Below are 25,597 nucleotides of genomic sequence, written 5' to 3' on the forward strand. Positions count from 1 at the left end.
TTTTTTTGACTATGTAATAAATTGTTGTTTGTATCTAATACATTGTAATAACAATTTATTGTCCTAATTTGTCTCATTAGTATGGCTTTGACTCTTGTAACAATGATCTCATTGAATTTGTTAATAACCCAGTGTTGCTTAATTTTGTTGTTGTTTTGCCATTTGATTTAAATGAATTTAATTATGGCAACATCATTTAGTACAAGTCATTGTTAGATCTTATTTGTGATTTTCTAATTGAATTTTTGAAATTCTTCAATTTATTTCAAGAATATTATAATTTATACATAATATTACTTCGTCAAGTACTCTTGGAATAGTTCATCTTTTAATTGCTTGATGCCTTAATGCCTTTGTGTGAATCATGTCGCTTGATGTGTTATTGTAAATTTGGAACTTGTATTTTTTCAATTTTAATTTAAAAGTTTTATTTGCCACATCAAAGAAAATTTTAATAGTCATAATGTTTAGACGTCGCATGTATTGTTCCAAAAATCATTCTAACAATTATTATAAAGAGTCAATATTCTGTTGGCCATACCTATGTATCTATAGAATAAAGAATATGAACCTACATTAATTTGTTTTGATTATTTTTTATATTAGAAGCGGTAAGAAATTTTAATCGGCTTTTTTTTTATTTCAATTTTTAAAAGACTGATGGGGCTTCCGGTGCGTTCAAGTTCTTCTGATTTTTTCCTTTCATTATTAGCTATTGATGATCTAAAGTCATCAACAGTTATGTATAACCATTAAATTATTTTTAAGATTTTTAATTACTGAAAAATCTACTCCTGAGGGCTAACAAACAAATTTTTATACGAGAACCCGCGAGTGCACTGCATTCCATATTATTTGATGCTCTCATATTCTTGTATGTATATATTATTATGATTTTTGAATATTAACTTTTTCGATAAATACAAGTTATTAGACATCTCGCATCATTAAACAAAATGATCACAGCCATAATCATTACGTGCTGCTTATAAAGGATTCGCATAACGATGCAAAGCAGTAATAAAGACTTCTTATTTGAATCCATTGCCCATCTCATCGAGTTTAATAGATGCATTGTATGTAAATCAAGATGTTCTATGGAAAACTTAATGGTTAAATTGCTCCCGGGATTGTACGACTAAATAATATTCCCTTCTGAATGTGTAAACAGAGTCGATTTCATGGGCATATTTGGATTTTTAATAAAAAATGATCTGTGAGATTAAAATTATTGGTAATAATTTTTTCTGTGATCGATAAAATAAAATGGTATTATTATAAGAAAATAGGCATCGAAACTCTTTGCTGTAAAAATAATGATTAAGGTTTAAGATTATTATATGATTTATGGGGCATCTTAACGTAAAATCGTTCCACAACATTAGTTAACATAAATCATAATTCTTATTACAATAATCTTTTGTAATAAAAAGCTCAAATCACGATTTTTTGGTAATGCAATTTAAATAATAACTAGGTGTAGATGGCATTTTAATATTTTTATAATATTATGTCTTCATGAACACAGGGCTATTTATTTCCACAAAAACTCAGGATATATACACAGTGCATGTTTTAAAACTGCGATTCGTTTTCCCAAATATTAATGAATTTGTATAAATAATCTACGAAATTTCATCATATTACATTATAAAATTATCTTCATACAAAGTTTTATTTAAATTAAATTAAAACTTTGATGAAAATTTTTGCAATTTTTTGCTAATTCGATAGAGCTCATTGAGTTTCACACAATTGCTTTTAAAATTTCCAAATTGGTGCAGCAGTTTTTGAGAAATCTTCATCGAAGGTCAAATTCCAGAATAACTTGAAAATATAAAATTAGCAGATGGAATTTTCTGGAGAACTTTTCTTTTCGGGAAGTTAATAAATTAATATCTTTTCTAAATATGAATAAGTACCAATATTAATTTCATCTCTTTATTTTGCATCATTTATAGTTCTGGAGAGTTGAGCACTTATGATCATCGTTTAAACATTTTAATGAAATATGAAGTTATATATAATGAAGTTATTTATATTCATGATACGTTTATAGAAGCTACGATTGCACTTAATTTCGAACAACACAAATCCAATAATCCGATTTCTAATTAGCGCTTTAAGCACGTAAAGCGATTATTCTTATGTAAAATAGGCGCCGATATAATAATGATGTTACGCAATTAATAATATTTTTTTGCTATTGAGATAAGGTTTTATGAGTATTATTTTTGAATTTATTTAGAATTGCAAAAATATAACATTTTGTTTGATTTAAATATATATTTTTATTAATTTATCTATGATTCAGTAAAAGACATAATCTAATAAAGGCGAAGACCGAATCATTTTCCCACTCTAAATGGGACATGCAGATAATATAATATAATAATAATAATCTTTGGCTTAATTTAGTCAAAACTTTAAAATCTTAAAATTGTTTTTCATTATGTTCTTCTTTTCTGCAAGAAATAATTAGTTAATTTATTTTGTATTTACGAAAGAAAATAATTTAGACATAATTTAAAGGTTGGAAAATTGTTCGCTCAAGTAAAAGATCCACAAGCTCTATGGACTTGTGGGCCATAGAGCTTGTGGATCTTTGAATTAAAATCTTTACATCTATTATACTGTTTTGTTTAGTATTTTATACTTTATGTATTGATTGGCTGAATGATTTCTATAATTATGTGAACAATAACAATTTAATACATCTCTGGATAATATTCTTCATTCCTTATCAAATTGCCTAAGTGACGAAAACTGTTGCAAATACAAATGAAATGTTTAGTAATATATTGCTTCCTACAAATCTATTCTAGTTTATATAAATTTATATATAAAAAGCTCTTTATATGATTTGATGAACTTCCAACAAGTATGTTGAGCATTATTTGGTTTTGTAAGTATTAAATTATGGTTAGAAGTATGTTAGTTAGTTTGTTTATTCTTGTTATACAAGGTGATATAAATGAATATTATCATAACACGTGAGAGATTTGGTTCATGGGACAAAAAGTGTATTTATTTGCAAAATAATTATTTAAGATTCCATTATTGTTCTACTGAAAGTTCGTGTAAATTAAAGTCAAGATTTATATTACGAGACAAATTTAATATTTGTAATTATTATTTGATATAATATTACTTTACAAACTTTATTTTAATAATCATATACCAAAACTAAGCACCTTAAACAATTCATCCTTAAACAATTTCTTATTATTTCCAAATTTATAGATTCAAACCAATAAATTCATGAAAGGTTAACATAATCACTTCAATTATTTTATATATATATATATATATATATATATATATATATCAAGGCATGCGATTAGAATTCTATTTATCGACAACCAACCTTACATGTTCATTATATATCATCATAAATATGAAGATGATTGATGAAATCATATAGCAATCGACCTTTACAAAATTACATTAGCAATGTTATTTTTATATTTCTTTTACATTAATTATGCAATTTTATAGACTATAATAGTTTGCAGTATTTCTTAACTTAATTTAGCATCAATATAAATAAGTTGAGTTGAGAATGAAAAACATTTTCATCAGTTATCTGAAATCAAATTGTTTAAATTGAATTTGATCTTTTATGAGGCATTCTTCAAAGTATAATCTTGAAATGTATTATTTTTCATATAAATTATAATAAAAATGAATATCCTTAATTCTTAATTACATAAACTATGTAATGAATTGTCGTATTTGCGTTGTTAATGTCACCTCAATGTTATCTTTTTCATAAGAACTTACTTTACCATTAGTGCATTTTGCCTTTAGGGAGCATAGCTTTTTCATTCTGCAATTTTAATGCCTTTAAAATCTACAGCACGTGCTCTCATAAAAATTATGAATTTTTTATTACTTAGGGATATACATAGTTGCAAATCCTATCTGCAGATATTTCTATAAAACATGTTATTCTATTTCAATCTACTGTGGCACAAAGATAAATGTTACTGATATTGCATAATTCCCGGTCTTCAATAATTTTGATTCAAAATTCATCATTGAAACAATACACTGTTTTAACAACAATATTAATGATAGTATAGGATTGTAGTGTTTTTTATTACTGAAGACCAGATATGGAATTTTTGGCATTCAGTAATGAAAAATACTACAATCTGGCATGAAATATCTGGATTTTTTATTACTGAAAACAGTAAAAATATGGTTTAGTTTTTCAGATTATTTTTCTATTGGATATTTTTATTATAGGATAGATTTGGGTTTGAAGGTCCGCGGGTAAAAAGGTCCACCACCGATATCTCAAAAACAAGTTGGTTGCTATGTTTTTAAAATATATGTCAATAAAAAACAAACATTAATAATTTATAGCTCAGACCAAATTTTGAGGAGGTGCGTTACTTTTATAAGCCCAATTCTCCGGTAAAATAGACGATTACATCTCGTTGTTATGGCAATCTTTCTTGGTACTAAAAACTGCCATAGAAAATGCTTTCCATCAAGTGTTAGTTCAATAAAATTTATATTTTCAAATACAATTAATTATGACATTGCTTTCATTACAACAAAATTCAAATTTTAAATTACCATTACATATGTTTTGTTATTTTGAATTTGTGTGTTGAACTTCATTAAAATTGCATTGAAAAAACACCATATCTAAACTTTTACCTTTGAAGGATTTTCAAAATAAAATATATTGTTAATGAATAATGTTAGAATGAATCATGCTAAGACATTGATTGCGGTGAAAATCCATCAATTTTGGGTGAAACTGAACTTTTAACATTGAACTTTATTGTAGCACCATCTTTACCATTTGCCATTACAGCATTTTTTAGTCCAAAATATATTATTAATAGTATGAATCATATTAAGACAATGATCCTGGTGAAAATCCATCTATTTCGGATGAAATAAAATTTTTTGCTTAACAATTATTTTACTGAATTTCCATATCTGGCACCTCCATAAAACTTACTCTTTTTTATGTTTATTTCCAGGGAGACAGACGGAAGTGAGGTGTCGGTCATGTTTGTGAGCACTGAAATAAAAAAAATACTTTATGAAATACGTGACGTGTATAATAAAAACAAACAGAGACGCCACACCGTGCAGGAATGAATAAGGACAATGGAAAAAGATTGACTCTGAGGACGAGCACATCACTGGAGATCATTCGAATTAAAGACTTCAAACCGTTCGCCACGTGTACCAACATCGAAGGGAACCAGGAATGGTATTACCTGGACACGTAGTTTTCGTCGAAAGTGATCATGCAGAGGAGGAAGATGGTTTTAAACACTTGTTTTGTGGAAATTAATTATATTCTAAACCGTTAAATTATTTAGAAATTGTTGTTCATGTTAGTGCACCTCTTATTCGAAAAGTTCAACAAATATAGTTAACAAAACTCATTAAAACGCTAGTGATAAAATCTTTTTAAACAACTATTAACTTAAAATTGTTTATTTTGCTCTTTGTGTATCACAAATAAAACTTCTTCCATTTTGTATGATTAAATAAATGGGTGAATAATGTGAACAAAAAATGGTTCAGTGAAATTATTTTAGCATGCACAAAGTATTATTTAATAAATTGTTTTAAATAAAGTTTCTAAATAATTAACTAAGAAAATGGCTGACATCAGTGAAGAAAAACGAGCTGAGATAATTGCTCAAATATCTCGCCTGGCTTTCTTTAATGAAACTTTTGGAGATGTATATAACTTGACGGAACAAAGGTGAGGAGTAGATATTTTTAATTTTAATAACTTAATTAATTTAAGAGTTGCTATAAGCTTATTATTCAAAAAATTAATAGAGATTTATTTAAATTATACTGAATTTTGAAGTTTATTGACACTTGAATGAAATATGAAGAATGTTGAGTTCAGCTCCATTTTTGTGATAATTTTCATAACTTATTGTTAGTTTAAACTAAGTCATATATTTTCCACTGATTTGTAGTTATTGTATAATATGTAAAATATTATTATTATCCGTAGGGTAAGTTATAGTAATCGCAAAACAATCGAAAATGTAATTTTTTGTATATCTTCACGTTTCAAAGGCTTCTGAACATTTTGGCATACCTTAGAAAAAATTGATGTATGTGAGTGTGTGTTCGGATGCAGATTTTCGCCGACGATTCCGGGAACTCGGTTCAACAGATTTAAGTGATTCAAAAAACATTCAATTCCTATTGATAAGGAGACTTGCTGATTAGTATGCAACCGATTCCAAGATGCGAGACAAAAAATGCCAAAAATGGTAATTCAGTTTTTGAGAGTACGGAGCGTCCGATAAGCAATTCAAAAAACATTTTACTTGTATTGACAAAATGAACAACTGATTGCATTTTTGGGTAAAATTAAGCAACCCTCAAAAATTCAATTTTTTCAAAGTTTTCAAAAAATTTAAGGCTCTAAGATATTTTATTTTAGGTGCGGGAAGTTCCAGCAATTTGCTATGCACCATTAGTATATATTATAATTCACATAATTTCTGAAACAAATTTTATTATATTTACTATTATTATTTTATTAGACTTCTATTTGTGAAGATTTAAAAATGATATTGAATTTTCTTTAGTCTTTTAATCCCAATGTATTTAGAAAAAACTTATCTTTAAAACTTAACATTTATTTTATAACAATATATATTTATATTGTGTAATATATTATTTTTTTATTATTCACAGCTTGTTCCAACAATCAGATTACATTTTAAATTAAATACAAATAAATGATTTTTATGCTTTTTTTAATTTATTATCTTTTTTTATTTTGTAAACATATCATTTCTATATTTAATATTTGATCAATATTATATTTCTCATTGACCTTCTAATTAAATGTATTAATTACACAATACACATTTACCTCCACCGGCCTGATTAAACAACTTCGCATTTCTGAACTTTGAAAAGTTTATCATAATCACCCTTTGAATATTTTTCAATATCAGAAAAGTTGAAAAACTATGCAAAACATGAGCTATTAAAATACTTTAATTACTGATTGATCTGAAAAATGTTCCGTTCAAAATATTTTATAAATAAAAATAAAAAGTTATTTTTTAAATTAGGAATAACATGAGCTTTCTGTGGAAAAGTGTTCGCATTTATGATACAATTACATAGGTCAGTGGACATGAGTATAAAAAACGTAAAAAATGTAAATATTCGTATTAAATCTGACGAAGCATAAACATACTGGTGAAACGAATTAACTTCCTACATATATTTCTTTGAAAATTTGAAATCTTTTTGAAGCTGTAGAATCCAGTGTGTGGCTTTTTTATAATGTAAAAATTGTTACTAAATTAGGCATAAAGTACATTATAATATATTTACTTTGACTCGTTTATAATTAAAAAAAAACTATTTTATTATTTTTTTGCCTATGCAACCTCTTTTTATTTTTTTAAATACCATTTATTTCAAGTTGTAAGTTTTTTCTCACCCTTGTACTACTCGTAATATCTATTTACTTACAGAACAATTTTATCTATAAATAGGGAAGATATTTGTTTTTGAACAAAAACGTCATCTAAAAGGTTTTTCCTTTATTCTATTTATATATTTTCATCTTTGCTTAAACTACTTTCAATAAACTTTCTTATTTTAATTATATGAATTGCTTTCTATCAATCAATTATTGAAACCCAAGAAGGTGATATTTTTAGAATACTATGTAGGCGAAAATTAATGTGAAAGGTTACAGATATTTTTGGTGATTTTAATGATTCATAATAATAAACTTAAATGCAAAAGTCGAAGATTTGGATTTTAACTAATTATTGTACTACTTCAAGTACTTAGCTAATGAAATATTCTGTGTATTTTTACTTCTTCATTTATTAATTATTTTTATTTTTATTTTAGTAACAAAGAACTTTTATCATTTTAAGATTTTTAAAAACTTGTTTTTAAATTTTATAATAAACTTTACACTATTAATTATTCTATAAACTTATTTTATTCATTACTTATATTTTTCAGGTATCAATCTCTCCTGGAAGAATTAACAGAGCTGAAATCCAGCATAAACATGACCTTACACAGTGGTCTTGCTTATGGTAGGCCAGACCCGATGCAAGAAGTAATAATTAACGAATGCGATTACTGTTGCGGCCCTGTACGATCTGTGATAGAAGGGTATAATGGTATTCATGGATATATCAGCCTTATGGTGAGGTTTAAATTTAAATTTTGATTAAAAATTAAATTAAATTTGAAATTAAATTAAATTATGTGATTTTTATTTTTAGGTTTGTATTTTTGGATGTATAGCAAATTTATTAAATATAGCTGTGTTGACGAGACGAGATATGTCTAGTGCCCCTATTAACCGAATTTTGAAATGGTTGGCAGCCACTGATTTACTAGTTATGGCCGAATATGTACCCTTTGCTACTTACAATTATTTGGTAAGCAAAATTTATTTTTATAAAACAATTTCAATATTTTGAAGATGTTCTAAATCAGTTTATTTATCAATATCAAGGCACTCTTTTCTTCAATTTAGATACAAAATATTTGATGTAATAACATATTTATATACTACATATAATTGAATATGTTTCACGTGCAGAATTATTATTAATAACTTAGTTTTTCAATACATTTTGAACAAAAAGTAATAATAAATAATTATCTCAAAGTTGACTTATTAAAAAGTTGTTTTATGTAAGTTTCTATAGAAAGTAATATTGCAATTGCTTAAGTTTATAATGAAGAACTTTTCAAAACTATAGATTTGAATTAAAAATAATAATTTATGTATAAGATGCTAAACTTGATACTTTATTTTGAATTTAATATTATAATTTTAAATTCAAAATAAAGTATCAAGTTTAGCATCTTATTCATGAATTTTAATTTTTAATATTACATTATTAAAATCATATGAAAACTTTTCCAAACTACTAATAAATCAAAGTTAATGTATTAAGTTCAGTATATTTTATATCAATTTTAATTTCTAACGTAGCCTTATTAAAATCATTTATGCAGCAGCATTTATGCAGTTTATTTATTAAAATCAGGACACTCTTTTCTTCAATTTTGATATAAAATATTTGATGTAATAACATATTTATAAAATACATATAATTGAATATGTTTCACGTGCAGAATTATTATTAATAACTTAGTTTTTTAATACATTTCGAACAAAAAGTAATAAAGTATTTTTATTAATTTACTATAATTATCTCAAAGTTGACTTATCAAAAAGTTGTTTTATGTAAGTTTCTATAGAAAGTAATATTGCAATTGCTTAAGTTTATAATGAAGAACTTTTCAAAACTATAGTTTTGAATTAAAAATTTAAATTTATGTATAAGATGCTAAACTTGATACTTTATTTCGAATTTAATATTATAATATTAAATTCAAAATAAAGTATCAAGTTTAGCATCTTATTCATGAATTTTAATTTTTAATATTACATTATTAAAATCATATGAAAACTTTTCCAAACTACTAATAAATCAAAGTTAATGTATTAAGTTCAGTATATTTTATATCAATTTCAATTTCTAACGTAGCCTTATTAAAATCATTTATGCAGCAGCATTTATGCAGTTTATTTATTAAAATCAGGACACTCTTTTCTTCAATTTTGATATAAAATATTTGATGTAATAACATATTTATAAAATACATATATTTGAATATGTTTCACGTGCAGAGCTATTAATAATAACGAATTTTTTAATACATTTTTAACAATAAGTAATAAAGTAATTTTATTAATTCACTATAATTATTACAAAGTTTTCTTATTACAAAGTTGCTTTATGTAAGTTTCTATAGAAAGTAATATTGCAGTTGCTTAAGTTTATAATAAAGAACTTTTCAAAACTAATATTAAATTCAAAATAAAGTATCAAGTTTAGTATCTTATACATAAATTTTAATTTTGAATATTACATTATTAAAATCATATGAAAACTTTTTCAAACTACTAATAAATCAAAGTTAATGTATTAAGTTCAGCATATTTTATATCAATTTTAATTTGTAATGTTGCCTTATTAAAATCATTTATGCAGCACTGAAGATATAAGATAGATAATTAAACAATTAATTAATAATATAGGCCTATAGCTAGCCGACAAAATTTGTTACAAATTAGTAAAATAAGATTGATTTATAAAATTAAAAACTGGAATCAAATATCGCCAAATTTTAGCATAAGTAAAAATATTAAAAGAAATTATTAACTTCCCGTAGGGTAAGTTATAGTAATCGCAAAAAAATCGAAAATGAAAATGTTTATATATCTTTACGTTTCAGAGGTTTCTGAACATTTTGGCATACCTTAGAAAAAATGGATGTATGTGTGTGTGTGTGTGTGTGTGTATGTATGTATGTATGTATGTATGTATGTATGTATGTATGTATGTATGTATGTGCGTGTGTGTATGTATGTGCGGATACAAATTTTCGTCGACGATTTCGGGAACACGGATCAACCGATTTGAATAATTCAAAAAACATTCGATTCGTATTAATAAGGAGACGTGCTGATTAGTTTTTGGCGAAAGCAGGTCTAGCCGTTCCAAAGATACGGGGCAAAAAGTGCCGAAAACGGTAACTCAGTTTTTAAGAGAACGGAGCGTCCGATTTGAATAATTCAAAAAACATTTTACTTGTATTGACAAGATAAAGAATTGTTCAAATTTTCATGAAGGCAGGTCTAACGGTTTCGGAGATCTGATGAAAAAAGTAAAAAAAAATGCCATTTGGCGGTCAAAAATGATCATTAGACATATGCACATCAAATTATCAAATATTTTATAGAGATTTTAACAATAAGTATAATTTTTTTTACATTCCTATGGGTTCCGTACCAATGTTTACGCGTTAGACGGCGACGCGGCGCTTACGGGCTTTGATATTTCGTCTTTATGCAGTTAAAGCAGTACGATTGCTCTGAAAAAAAGTTTAGATCTTCCAAAATATGTCAAAATAAAATAAAACATTTTTTTTTTTTAAAAAAAAATAAAAAAAAATTTTTTTTTTTCAAAAAAAAGTAATTTTTGTCCAATATATAGTTTCTCAAAAATCTTATTTTTTCAAAGTAAATTTTTTTCAAAAATCTTAATCGTTTTTAAAAAAAAAATTTTGGTACGGGAAGTTCCAGCAATTTGCCTTAAGGCACGATGCCTTAATTGCCTTAAGACAGAATTCCACTTACAGCTAGTTTAAAAAATAAATTTATTAAACTAATTTAACACTTACGGGACGGCACCGATTTCAAAGCAATCTACTGAACCGGCTGTAAACTTGATTTCATTGTGTATGTTATGCAATTTGTTTGATAAAAATTTGTCATTGAAGGACATACATTTATAATATTGATTTATTTTTGATCATTTTATAAAGAGAATCGGCACATTCGCTAATGTCTTTCCTCTCTTCATTTAATTTGTTCAACTTCTTCTTCCTTTTGTTGGTTGGATAATATCATCATCACATTCATCACTATCTTGGGTGCGAATAATAATTTCGGAAAATTTGTCTGCATGATTGTCTATTTGAAACTCAACTTCACTACTGCTTAATTCACAAAATTTACCAGTCGTTTTAAATATTAAAAAAAAAGACTAGCATAGCAAAGAAAAAGTAATTTATTCCACTTTTCGATGCAAACTGAGTCATTGTTTATAAAATAGCCTGTGCCTCACAGAGTTTGTTTGTCCACTCTGGTGGACAGCCGTAACCAAAGAGTTAATAAAGTTACTGTTTCTATTGCAGATACGACGAAGATCCGACAGGCATGAATTTCCATATTCTTGGGCCGCATATCTATTATGGCATGCTCATTTTGCTCAAGTAATGCACACGGTTTCTATATGTTTAACGTTAAGTTTGGCAATTTGGAGATACATAGCTATAAGGTAAGATATTTGTTACATGATATTGAATATTTTTATTGAAATATATTTCTTATTCAGATATCCTCATTTGAACGGCACCCTGTGCACGGAAAGACGTTGCAGTTGTGCAATTTTACTGAGCTTTTTCTTACCTCCAATACTTTGTGCGCCCACTTACCTCGTTTTCAATATAAACGAGGTTAAAGTGTATGAAAACAGCACTCAGCATGTTCTTTACCACGTGCACACAATTTCCGATCTAGACAGGACTCCTTACATAGCCAATTTCTGGTTTCACGGTGTGGTCATCAAGCTGCTTCCGTGCATCGTTCTTACGGTGATTTCCTGCTGGCTGATACGGGCACTTTACAGCGCTAACAGGAATAAGAGGCGATTGATGAGCGGCTATAATTCAGTAAGGTAAGGTAAAGGAATTATTAATATGCAAATTGTATTTTGTGCTAGGTGGAAAGGATATTTAATTTCAATCTCTCTAGCTATAGCTATTATTATTATATTAGAACTAAGGCACGAGGGATTTTCTAAGGAGGTGGCATTTTTCTTTAAAAACTTTATAGATATTTGATAATACGATATTTCAACTATGCTTATGAAAGATTTTTTTGCGAAATAAGTCATATTTTAGAAAATATATAAATAAGCATAAATTTTTAATTTTAATCTTTAGAGCAACGGTGCAAAAACATATATAATAGTAGCTATATTGATCAAAATGATAAGAAATAATGTTATATAAAATTATGCAATACTTATATAAAAACATTTCAAAAAAGAATTGATTTTGAAAATAATGTTAATATTAGTTCATAGAATTTTACAATCGCCTGCGATATAATAATTTATATCTTTTTTTATCATTAATAAAAATCTTATTAATAAAATTATTACTTATTAATAAAAATCCATACCACAAGTGCATGTAGATTTACTCTTGTAGTACCAGTAAAAATTATTTATTTTAAATTGCTCACGAATGAATTTCTAGAATTTTAGATCGTTTGAGATGACTTCATTATGTTTTTGCAGTTCTGTGTATAATAATTTATATCTTAATTACTAAATGGTATTTGAAGAACAAACTTAATTTATCGATCTATGCTAGAGCGAAATTTTTATTTGCATATATGTATATATATATATATATATATATATATATATTAATATAATAATAATATAATATAATATAATAATTAATTTATATATATATATATTATATATATATATATATATATATATATTGTTCATATATCCAAATTAATGTAGTCTACTCATTTATTCAAATCTTTAATTATTTTATTTTTTTTATTATTTAATTTAAAAAAAATCACTTTAATCAATCATATTCAAATTCAAGCCGAATTTTATTTTTGGATAGATATGAATTTTTTCTAACAAAAAGTTTGAAATGTTGGTTGTCAAACGGATTCAAATTTTCTATCAGGTGGATTTTAATAAGAGCCGTCGCAACGCGAGGCTGGGTATGCTAGTATATATATATATATATATATATATATATATATATATATATGATATCCTAAAACTCAACGTCGAGCCAATGGCTGATAAGGGTAATAATATTGATAGTAACTAACTATTATGAAAATAATCAGAAAAAAAATAATTCTATGTGGTTTAAAAATTATGTGCATTGGGGTGCAACCCAGGGCTTTAGTCAAACTTTGACCATTTTTGTGGTTATTATGGTTAATTTTTATTACTTTTGTTCTTTAAAACTTCGGAACCGTGGGTACATATTATTTCAAGGACCATAGTTAAAAATTATGATACTAAAGTTTTATAGGATTTCAACTATTTGTTACACTATAAAATTTAAAATGTTGAAAATCGATTGACTTTGAAAGACCAACCTTTAGAAAAAGGTACTAAAGTGTGTTAGCAAGTTTTATCAAAAATTGACACGTTGGTAAAATACTTGACAGTTTCATAATAAAAAAAATCGAGTAAAGGGGTAAAAACTTCTTTACTCGAAAAACTATATATTCATATTATTTAAATTATATAATTACTAAATTCTGTTTAAAGTTCCAAGTAATTGCGATTATTATTAAAGCAGTCTACATAAATCAGTCTACATAAATCATATATTTTTTAAAAATCCACAATTTTTCCTTCCCATAGGCGCAACACAAAATCTGACAAAAGAACAGACCGCACCACAAAAATGTTGGTTGCAGTGCTTCTCTTGTTCTTGATTACCGAAATCCCTCAGGGCATCCTCGGCCTACTCAGTGGTATTTTAGGCAAAGCCTTTTTTGTGCAATGCTACCACTTATTCGGGGAGTTGATGGATATATTGGCGCTCCTGAATGGAGCCATCAACTTCATACTCTATTGCTCAATGAGTCGCCAATTCCGAACGACGTTTGGCCACCTTTTCAAGCCGTCGAGCGTTCTGGCCAAGTTGCCGGTGAGCGTGGGCGGCGGGGCGTCAGTGCACAATAAAACTGAGGCGAGCAAGCAGAATGGCAGGCAAGTTTCGCAATCTCAGGAGGTGCAGAGCACCGTGATTTGATGCAAGGCGGTCAAACGAGACATAGGTCAGACCGTTACCGCATTGTAGGATATGTTTATATTTGTATATAATTCCAAATGAGTGGTAACTAAATACATTTTGTGCAATTAGTCGTTGTGCGCAATTGATGTAAAATAATGTTGTACATGAGATTATGTGGATTTCTGGTAAATTGTACATAAGTTATACTGAAGCATATAGGCAGCGTGTTATAATGCAATGAGTTTAACTTTTTTTACTAGAATTCCGGGTGGAAGCTTTCTCATTTTTTTAAATTAAAATTTACTATTTAATTCTTACATTCTCTGTGGGACCACTGCGATGCCATTATTATGATATAATCTTAAATATCATAATTCATATTGACTGGTTTATTCAAAAAATTAACGTAAATGAATATATGTACTTTGATAATGTATAGTTGTGAATATATAATCCAAGGCACTCGTATGCTTTATCGTAATCACTGTTATAACTTCTAAGATGTGATGGATATATTCATTTTACACCAAAATCCAAAGAAGTTGGTGTATCTACATTTATTACTAATTCTATAGTGTCAATAATTCAATAAACTCATTTTCATAATTTCATAAAATATTTTGAAATCCTCCAAGCTAAGATATGCTGAATTGAAGTTGCATGTTGCATTATATAGAAGTTGATTTAATAGAAGTTTTCATGTCAACTTTATTAGTATAAACTCATTTAAAAGAAGTTCTATATGTTAAGTTGTTTTAATATAATTGAACTACGTTCAATATTTTGGCATTCAGATAGTAGGGAGTTATTTAATATTTGCTTTAAAACTTTATTCTTCCTTTTGGATACCTTGATTTGTTAATATTGAATGTGTGAATATAGTTCCGTTACAACTTCTATTTACTATTTATCACATATTTCAATAAACTTTATTAAAAAAGTTATTAAATTATTATTATTAATTTTGAATAAGTAAATAAGTAAGTCATTTTAAGTATTCAATACTATTGGCCTAAATTACGTTAAAATCAGTGTATGTTGTGTATAACACGCTGTCTATTATTATTATTCGTGTATATATTGATGATAACTCTACTTGCGTTTATTAAGTTTATGACATAAACTTATGCTGTGGGTTTACAAAAGCTTTAATTACTCGTATGACATGCAAAAAATTTATGTGATAGAAAACATATTTTTAGAACGTAACATCTAATAATAATGAATGTGCTTTGATGATTTGCTTTGACCGTTAATAATAATTTATAAACATATCTTCATCTTTCTGATTGTAATATATATAATGCATTTGTTATTGATTTTAGTCATAAACATTCAAACTTTACTACATTTTTATGAATTATATTATCTTTGGAATATATCAATTCCAGAGGTAATTTTGCATCTTCTTTCCTCCTATTTGTCAGAATGACCAAATTTCACTTTGAGAGTATTATAGTTCATTCATATTTTCAATCGCCCAATAATTATTTTTTTATTTTTATATATAATATTTAATTCAATAAGTTTCTTATGCATTCTGTTGCTTTTAATCTTTATAGTTAGATATATTTATAAGCCCTATTAAGTTTATATAAATAAATTTAGAAATATATTATATTTAATACATATATAAACTTATCACAATTTAATACTTTAATCGCTTTTTTAATTTGTGCTTATATGTTAGTTTACTATAAAAAACATATTTTATTAGAACTAACTACTATAGTTTATTATGTTTTGCTTAGTTATTTATTGGTGTTTTTTTCATAATATTGCTTAATTATTTGGGTTCCGCATTTTATAATGATTTTGCGAATTATTTTTGAAAATGAACACGGCTAAGACAGATTTAAGCTATACGACAGAAATTATTTAATTTATAAGCAAAAAATAATTATCGCCAAAGACTTATTTGCAAATTGTGAAAAACGTATGAGAGAGATCTAAAGTTATTAACACATGCATAAAAAAATTAGTCGTATTGCATAAAGTTGTCTTTGCTAACAAATCATCACATATTACTTGACTAAATTATAATTTTAATAAATTATTTTTCTAATTTTGTTTATATTATCAGGTTTTTAAAAAATTAAAGGTTTATAAAATTTACAAAAGTAGATGATAGTAGGTTAAACTTGTTGTGAAATATGAAAACGACTGGTGGAATTTCAGATGCGGGCAACCTGGCTGATTGAGTCGAGAATCCAGTATGCAAAGGTCTAAATTAATTTTCTAAATTTAGATAGTTAAATTATTATAAATTTAGAACACATTTTTTACATTTTTAATCACTATTCCTAAATTTAATAATATGGATAAAAGTCAGTTTATGTATGTACCTAAAAAATATGGTTGTTATATAATGTATATAACTATAAAAATTATAAATACGATGTGTCAAATTATATTCTATAAAATGTTAAATTGTTCCAATATGAAATTTCTTATAAAAAAAACTATATTAATGTTAAACAATATTACAGGTTTTCAATATATATTGTAATGTAATAATAAAAATGTAAAATTTATTATAGTAGATAAAATAGATTATTATTTATCGTTAATGCTTATGACTATATAAATAAAATATTTTTGGAGTTTGATACATTTCAGATAAATTTGAATAATTCTTCCAAATATTATTCTGATAAAGCTCTACTATGGTTTTAAAACTCAATGATTTATTTTGTATTTGTATTTATGTAAGCTTATACATTGTTGTAACTAAATTTTATACAAAATGAAAAATATATGACAGTTTCTATATATGTATTATGAAAGTAAAAATAAGCCACATAAAATATTAATTTTTATTAAATTGCCAAATAATTTTTTTTTTCAATTATAAGTATCAAAATTATTAGCAATAAAATGATTGTTAAAATTTTTGCAAATAAAAATTATGGATTATTGTTTAATAAAACGATTGTTGAATTTTTGCTAACCCATATATTATTGAAAGTTTTATTAATTGAAATAACACCCGTAATTTGTCAAAAAAAAATTATTCATTTATATTTTAATGCACATGTTTAGTAAATATTTGGTCTATATTTTATTTGAATATCGAATCAACGTAATTTTTATTATACATCTCTTTTATACTTCATCTTCCCCAAATATATGAGCAACTTCTTCATTTTCTATATTTGCATTCACATTATTATCTGTATTTGATTCTTCTACAAAATCATCAAGTTGGGAATCGATGTTTTCTTTAGACTTTACATTTAGAACAATAGCAAGACTTGCTGTGATGTTTTCCACCTTTAATAATAAAAATATAGCTTTAATAATAAAATAAATTATATAGCTTGAGGTAAGTTCATATACATATATCTGGTGAAGTATTTTATTGAATTTTGCATAAGTATTTTATAAATTTACCTTTTCAGAAACTTCTATGTTGCTCGACAACTTTTGAAATTCCTGCAGGTGAACTCTAGCAGCATCAATGTTGTTTTGCAAGGTCAAATATAAGGCTCTATTAACAAGTACTAGTAAGTCATTTTCATCCTTTCGTTTTTCTGAAGTTTTGAAAAGCTCATAAGCTCTTTCGAAAGCTAGCCCTGCATTATGGTCGTCTCCTAACCGTTGGAGGGCGACTGAAATAAAGGATAATATAATGAAAATAGTAGATTTTTAAGTTAATATAAATATAATATCTAATAAAATTTAATTTTTAGTGCCTGCTAGGAGCATATAAGAAAGTGCATGAGTGGGCCTCAAATTAGCTGCAGCACTTAAATAAACGAAAGCGGACGCCGGCTGCTGCGCCGACAAAAGCACCATGCCAAGTGAATACAATATTGGAGCTGATAATGGAGAATATCTTGCAGCTCGGGATAAACAGGAAAGTGCCTATTAAAGTAAGAATAATATAAATAACAATGATAAAATGTATTAAGTAATATATCTCTTACCGTTACGATTTTGCCCTTGTAATAGAAACATAATCCTATATTATTCCACAATTCAGGGCTATCTATGCAGTTTTGAGCAGCCACTTTGTATTTAGCTAGGGCAGCATCGTAGTCTCCATGTGACTAAATTTTTAATAGAAGAACGATATTTATGAAAATAAGTTGTGAAGTGCCAAAATCATACCATAATATTACTTGCAAGCATTTTTTATAAATTTAATTAGAAATAAGTATATACTTGTACGAACTTACAAGTACAGCTACGGTTTTAAAAGATTCATATATAAAATTCACATGTTTGCTTCATCTTCAACTTAAAAATACAATTTATTCAACTTAGGAATACAAATTAAGCTATGGTAAATGTACGGTTTTTAAAAGATTTGGTTGGAGTGAAGGAAATATTAGCGTTTTCTATGAAAATATACAGCAGATGACAATGAAAAACTAGTGGGGTGGGTGGCATCGTGCCCTAAGGCAAATTACTGGAACTTTCCGTACCGTTTTTTCAAATAGATTATTATAAATATTGTAACATTGTCTAATATTTATAAGAAGTATATAAACTGAATTGCAAATTTAAAATTATTTGTTTAAGTTATATTAGAACTTTAGTCAGGATAAAAACAAAATCTGAATTATTTTTGATATACAAGAAAAACTATTAAAAAAAAAATAATAATCCAAAATCAATTATTTTGTTAAGACAAGCAGAAAGTTCTTTGAATTATTTAAATCGGACGCTTAGTTCTCTCAAAAACTGCCATTTTTTACATATTTAGCTCCGTATCATCGAAATGGCTGGGCCTGCCTTTGCTAAAAACTACTAGACGCTTCTCCCAATCATTACTAATTGAATGTTTTTTAGATCATTCAAATCGGATACTCCGTTCTCCGGGCGCACGGATCAACCGATTTGAATGGTTCAAAAAACATTCGATTCCTATTGATAAGGAAAAGAACTGATTAGTTTTTGGCGAAGGCAGGTCCAACCGTTTCGTAGATACGGAGCAAAGAGTGCAGAAAATAGAAATCGAGGTTTTGAGAGAACGGAGCATCCGATTTGATTGATCTAAAAAACATTCAATTAGTAATGATTAGGAGAAGTGTTTATTAGTTTTTGGCAAAGGCAGGCCCAGCCATTTTGAAGATAGGGAGCTAAATGTGTAAAAAATGGCATTTTTTGAGAGAACTAAGCGTTCAATTTAAATGATTCAAAGAACTTTCTGCTTGTCTTAACAAAATAATTGATTTTGGAAAAATAAAATTTTTGTTTTAACTTTGCAATTCAGTTTATATAATTTTTATAAATATTAGACAATGTTACAATATTAAGGCACGATGCCATACACCCCACTAGTTAATTTATAATTTACGATTTAATCCGATATATGTGTGTACGTTTGTGTATATATGGGACTAAATCGGAAATAGTAGATTAAGTAATAATAAAATATTAATATTTTTATTGTTATAAGTTATAGTTATTTTAATTTCTAGATACTTTGTTATGGAATGCTTATATTTCTTTTACTCTAACCAATGATATTTATATATTTGATGAGTTTTTGTTATTAGTTTATGTTTGTTTTCCGTATAGAAAATCTTAAAACAAACTAGTTTTTAAAGTGGAGTGTTACAAAATTATTAAACAGCTGCAAATCTATATTTTATTTTAGCAAAAAATTATATATCTTTGCATATATCCATATTATTTTTGAACATATCTTTTTATGACAATCAGTTATACAATACTGATATGTTTTTGTACGTGTAGTAAATTTACCAGTAAGTATCTCGCTCATGTCTAATTAGTAATTGCCACATAGTGTATAATTATAGTAATACTAAAATACTGAGATTGAAACATCTATTATAAAATGGGTTGCTTTACTTGCATGACCGAAGCTACAGCCAACAAAGCCCTTTCACAGTCAGGACGCAAAGCCACAGCCGTGCCCAAACGTTCGAATGCGGCTTGGGTTTCGCCCTGTTCTAAAAGTAGCAAGCCTAACTCAGCATGAAGCCAAGCTCCATCGGGGTAACTCTTAATATAAAAAAATCATTTTTTTATAATAATAGAAAAATAATATATATATAATATATATATATATATATATATATTAGAGATGGGCTTATCATATCCGAAGCCGGATCGGTTAGGATTTGTCTCCGCTTCAGAGAGGAGTTATATCCACTTAACAACTCCATACCTCCGACAACTTTGAAACATAATACTTCACACAAATGTATTCTCTAGTGTGTTGTTAACATATCTAAGGATGCATTAAGGCTTTGGAAATAGTTTACAAATAGTTCAAACATTTTTGTTCATTTTATTATAATAATTACTATTTTATGCATTGCATGCAAATCTCAAATTGACAAAAAACTTGGAAATCAAAATCAATTTTAGCAATTATTTTTGAAGAGAAAATATAGAATTCTTTGAATATGTCCATTTTTATATGAAAATAATGCAGTATGAAATATGAAATAAGAACAAATCCTTGTGTATAATATTTTTCACAAAATAATAATACTTCACATTCTATTATTATTTCTTTTTCGAGAATTAATTATACATCAGGTAGTTTGATTAGCATACTATTACATGTACACAATTATAAAATCATAATTGTGTAAAAGTTATATTATAATACTTAATATTTTTTAGCTGGTTGTATACCATTGAAAAAGCTCATTTACGGACAAACATTAACGTATACAGAATTTTTTTTTTATTATTATTTTTGAACAGCAATCAGAACCTAATAGTCATATAAGCTGTTGTGATGATTTGACTTAATACTAGTCTGTTTGACAGATGGCAACCCAATCAGTTGTCACATCTCTATACGATATATTATTATTACAATTTCTGTAATAGGACGAGTATTTTAATATACAGAATATAGAATACAAAATAGCATTACTTTGAGACGTTATATACGAAAAGTCTTAAAACTGCCTGTGCGAAAAAAAAAACCACTTCTTTCAACCCAAACTTTTGTATTAGTAAAAATCTCATGCAAATATCTGCACATGTTAACAGATTTAGTATCAGTTTAGGGAAGTCGGATATGATAAATCCTGTAAGACAACTCCACTCGGATTCACTTCGAGGGAGGAGTTATATCGGAGTGATAACTCCGGAGTGAGTTACCCATCTCTAATATATATATATATATCTAATAATAATATCAATATTGTCATTATGGATTTACTCTAGGGCCGATTCGTAGACGCTCGTAGCAGCTGCGTAGTCGTTCTCCCGTTTCAGCTGCTCGGCTAACAAACTGTAAGATTGTATTTGTCTTCCGTTTTGTGCAGCACGGCGTAGATAATGCAGAGCTTCATGTCTGGAACCCACTGCACCGCGTAACATGCACTCCGCTAAAATTGATGAGAGTTTAGAGATAAAACGGAGATTGTCTTATATGAATCCGTAAAATGTATGCATATATGTATACTAGAGTAGATTGATATAATCTTATATAACTGTGCATAGAAAATATTTTTATTATATCTGTGTGTATCTTGATAATTCCTTCGACGTTGATAAATGTATTTGATATGTAGCACTATGACGTAGATATACACTAGGGAATGCAATACCGATGGAAAATTTCAATACCGGTATTTCGGTAATTTTTCATTTTAAAACCGGAATACCGATAAATATAATATTTAGTAATTATCCTAATTATTGGGTATAAAGTTAAAAAAATAAAGATTACGCAGGGGTAATCTGTATGATATAAAATATTTTGACGCAAATATCGCTTAAAACCGTTACATTTTTACAAAAGATGAAACAAACATCATTATCTATCAGTCCAATTCTATTTATTGTAACACGATATGAAGCCCTTTGGAAAGCAATAAGTATTCAGTTTAATGACGAGTTGAGATAATATTTGACATTTGTTTATCTTATAGAATCACTTGAAGATATAGCTGTTTATGCAATTCTGGAGTTTAAAGATAAATTTGTTCCGAGAAATTTAAACTTTAGGGTATTATGTATCAAATAGCGCTTATGTAAAAATACCGAAAATACCGGTATTTTTGGAATGAAACCGGTAAAAATACCGCCGAAAAATCGGGCGGTTTACCGGTAATTCGGTATACCGGTATACCGGTATTGCATTCCCTAATATACACCATGTGCTAAACTGCATGATGAAATCATCTAATTTACTTACTATTAAATTTACTACATGTACGAAAACATATCAGTACCTTATAACTGCAGTAATAGGATAGGATAATCATGATTATCCTAACAAGATATGTTCGCAAATAATGTGGATATATGCAAAGATATATAATTTTTGCGAAAATAAAAAGATTTGTAGCTATATATAATAATTTTGTAACATTCCACTTTCCATATGTTGAAATGAAATTGAAATATTTATATTGACAATTATTAGTTCGACACTTAAAGGGGTATTCTAGTGTACAAATTCAAAAAAATCGATTTTTTTTATTTCATATTTTTAAAGTTTAACTATCTAAGAATATGGGTACGAGAAGGTTTTCGAAAATTTGAATTATTTTTGGAGATATAGGCATTTACTGACTCGGTCTCCATACTGGTTTGGCTTCACGCAAAACTTTAAATGCGTTTTTCTCAGAACAGATTTTCAGTACTGTTGACTAGATTTCTCGAGTTTTAATCGACCGATTCACTTGAAATAATCAGAGAGTCTTGTTTATAATAGACCTATCTTTAGCCCCAACTAGGATTGATTAACCCCAAATTCCAATTTTTACTATTTTTAAAAAATTCGAGAAACTCAAAAAAAACAGTAAAAAACACTGTTTTTCAAGCAGTCGCCAATTTGTTAAAAAAAATTTTTTTACTCATCGCTAGTTCAGGTGATTGCGACATCATTGTAAATTAATAATCTTTTTATTTTTTGCATTTCCGATGGCTAGGAGGGCTGAAATCATGTCAAGACTGAGGTGCCAATTTTTGAGACCACCCACTTCATCAGCTGCCAGTTTTTACAATTTTCAACTTTTTTATTTTTTAATTTTTGTTTTGTATTTTAATAATATTAATAAACAAGTGGTAAAAATAATAGATAGTGAAAACATCCATTGCTTTCTTTATGACACTTTAAAAATGATCTAAAATTTATCGCTCTACACTAGAATACCCCCTTAATATGTTGTCATTATTCAGCAAATCGAAAATAAAATAGTATGCATACTCTTTGCAAAATATTGTTTTTGTTTTAACAAATTCTTTTGTTCATTCTTAATTTTTCTGTGACTAAGTATTTTGATTTTCTGAATGATACATATCGATATTTAATGATGATAAGAGAATTATTAAGAGAGTCAAAAAAAGAATTATTAATTTCAATTTATATTTGAATTTGACGAATTGACTGAAATACATATATATATATATATATATAATAATAATAATAATAATAATAATAATGCCTAGTACTGCCCTAGAGCAGATCCGTGAACTGAGGTAAACTCCAACTCGATTCGGGGAAGATCAGTAATTTCAATTGGAAACATTAAATTTGCTAATAACGGTCAATTTATTAATTATATATTGATTATTAGTGTTTATTTTTCAGAATTGTTACTGTCTATAATCATTTTATGTCATTTAATCTTAGAAATCTATTCTTTTTATTCAAATCAAATGCATGTTTCTCATTGAAAATGTAATTAATTAATTTTGAAATAACCCTAATTTTGTTTTTATTTAATAATTCGATGAATGCCTCGCAAAATCTATATTGTAAATACATACGAAGTTTTTTTTGAAAACGTTGAAATATATTTGACGAATTAAGTAAAAATAATTACATATTGGTTGCATATGTTTTACGTTATTAATAGCACTCATTTATTTGTTTTTTGTTTACGTGGTTTTCAATCAAATTATAAGAGTGCATACACATATAATTTATATAATAATTTATATTTGTATGCATATAATATAATTACCTATATAGTGATAAATTTCCCAATCTGGTCTGGCGATCAGTGTTTCCGCCTCTTTATACGTTTCTAGAGATAAGTGATATCTTCCCAATAAAAATCTAATAATATGATTAAAAATTATTACAATTGTTATATAACAATTGTATCAAATATGTTATATTCTCATACAATGTTCTGGCAACTTGTTTGATGTTTTCACGTTCTTGGAATTCAATTTGCTGCATTTTTGAAAACTGATGAGTGATTCTTGTAGTTTATTTCTTCTCGTAGTATCAGACCCTTAAAATTCGAGCAATAAACCAGTTTATGTCTTTATGTATTTTTTATTATACTGCCTATTTTAAATAATCCATACAATCAAATCGCACCAATAAAATATCGGCACAAGTGATTAATATATTTAATATTATATGGTCGAAATGGTTTTTTTGTATATACCTGTATATAATAACAGTATTCACTTCGACAATCATTTTCTTTCAAAGTTTGTGCTATAATTTGCCGGCAAATGGTGAATTGTCGACGTACATATTTATCATACAAGAGCCATTCCAAGTTTTGCGTTGATTGTACTGCATAATTTTTATTAGCTATAAATATTTTTTTAATTTAAAACTGTGTATTATGTGTAGAATTATTTTTTTGGATTGTTTTTAAATATAATAAATAAAAGTTTAAAACGACGTTTTACATTTTTAAAAGGTTTCTTTATATTTTGTCTGATACCTTTCATAGTATACTCAGGCAATTTGGTCGTTTGCTTTCCGTTGCCAATAAATTTTTCCGCCGTGTGCATTTAAGATATTATTGCTAGATCCTTTATATTTAAATACTAGAGTATAAAATTTATATAATTATAGAGTTCTTTTGCACTAAACCTAATGAAGTGCAAAAAATGAATGTTATACGCATAGATAAAAGAAGAGTATATGTTTACTACAATAGGTTGCTAGGAAGCAGAGCATTACAAACACAGAACAAATACACACACAAACATATATAAATATATATATATATAGATATATATATATATTATCATCTATTACATATTATACTGTTTACTATGTTTATATTATATTGTTTATAATATTTGTATAATTTGTAAATACGATAATCAATTTCATTACATTTACATAATTCACAAGATATTTCTTAAATAAATTGAACAAGCAACTCAAATCAAATAAAACTGCATTCCAGATTATAAAAGGTCTGAATCAATTCCAAATATCAATTAAACTCCACGTATGTTTATATAA

General features: G+C 26.9%; 2 protein-coding genes across 2 annotated transcripts; one reads left to right on the forward strand and one right to left on the reverse strand.

Moving 5' to 3' along the window:
* The first annotated feature begins 5,427 nt into the window (after window positions 1-5,427).
* On the forward strand, window positions 5,428-14,552 carry LOC113375052 (sex peptide receptor-like). The gene is made up of 6 exons (XM_026615007.1): window positions 5,428-5,743; window positions 8,005-8,194; window positions 8,274-8,432; window positions 11,770-11,912; window positions 11,970-12,311; window positions 14,052-14,552. Exons 1-6 carry the CDS (start codon window positions 5,637-5,639, stop codon window positions 14,443-14,445), a joined length of 1,335 nt encoding a protein of 444 aa, XP_026470792.1. The 5' UTR covers window positions 5,428-5,636; the 3' UTR covers window positions 14,446-14,552.
* Window positions 14,553-17,532: 2,980 nt separating this feature from the next.
* LOC113383567 (Bardet-Biedl syndrome 4 protein homolog) lies at window positions 17,533-24,562 on the reverse strand. Its single transcript, XM_026621827.1, has 8 exons — window positions 24,507-24,562; window positions 24,342-24,436; window positions 21,584-21,752; window positions 20,251-20,401; window positions 18,357-18,479; window positions 18,123-18,294; window positions 17,821-18,038; window positions 17,533-17,700 (listed from the first exon to the last, which is right to left on the reverse strand). The coding sequence occupies exons 1-8, from the start codon at window positions 24,560-24,562 to the stop codon at window positions 17,533-17,535; spliced, it is 1,152 nt and encodes a 383-aa protein (XP_026477612.1).
* Between the last annotated feature and the right edge of the window lie 1,035 nt (window positions 24,563-25,597).

This window comes from Ctenocephalides felis, unplaced genomic scaffold, assembly GCF_003426905.1.
Source record: "Ctenocephalides felis isolate EL2017-DRISC unplaced genomic scaffold, ASM342690v1 CF-g0.4_SCAFFOLD_00845, whole genome shotgun sequence".
Taxonomy (NCBI): Eukaryota; Metazoa; Arthropoda; class Insecta; order Siphonaptera; family Pulicidae; genus Ctenocephalides; species Ctenocephalides felis.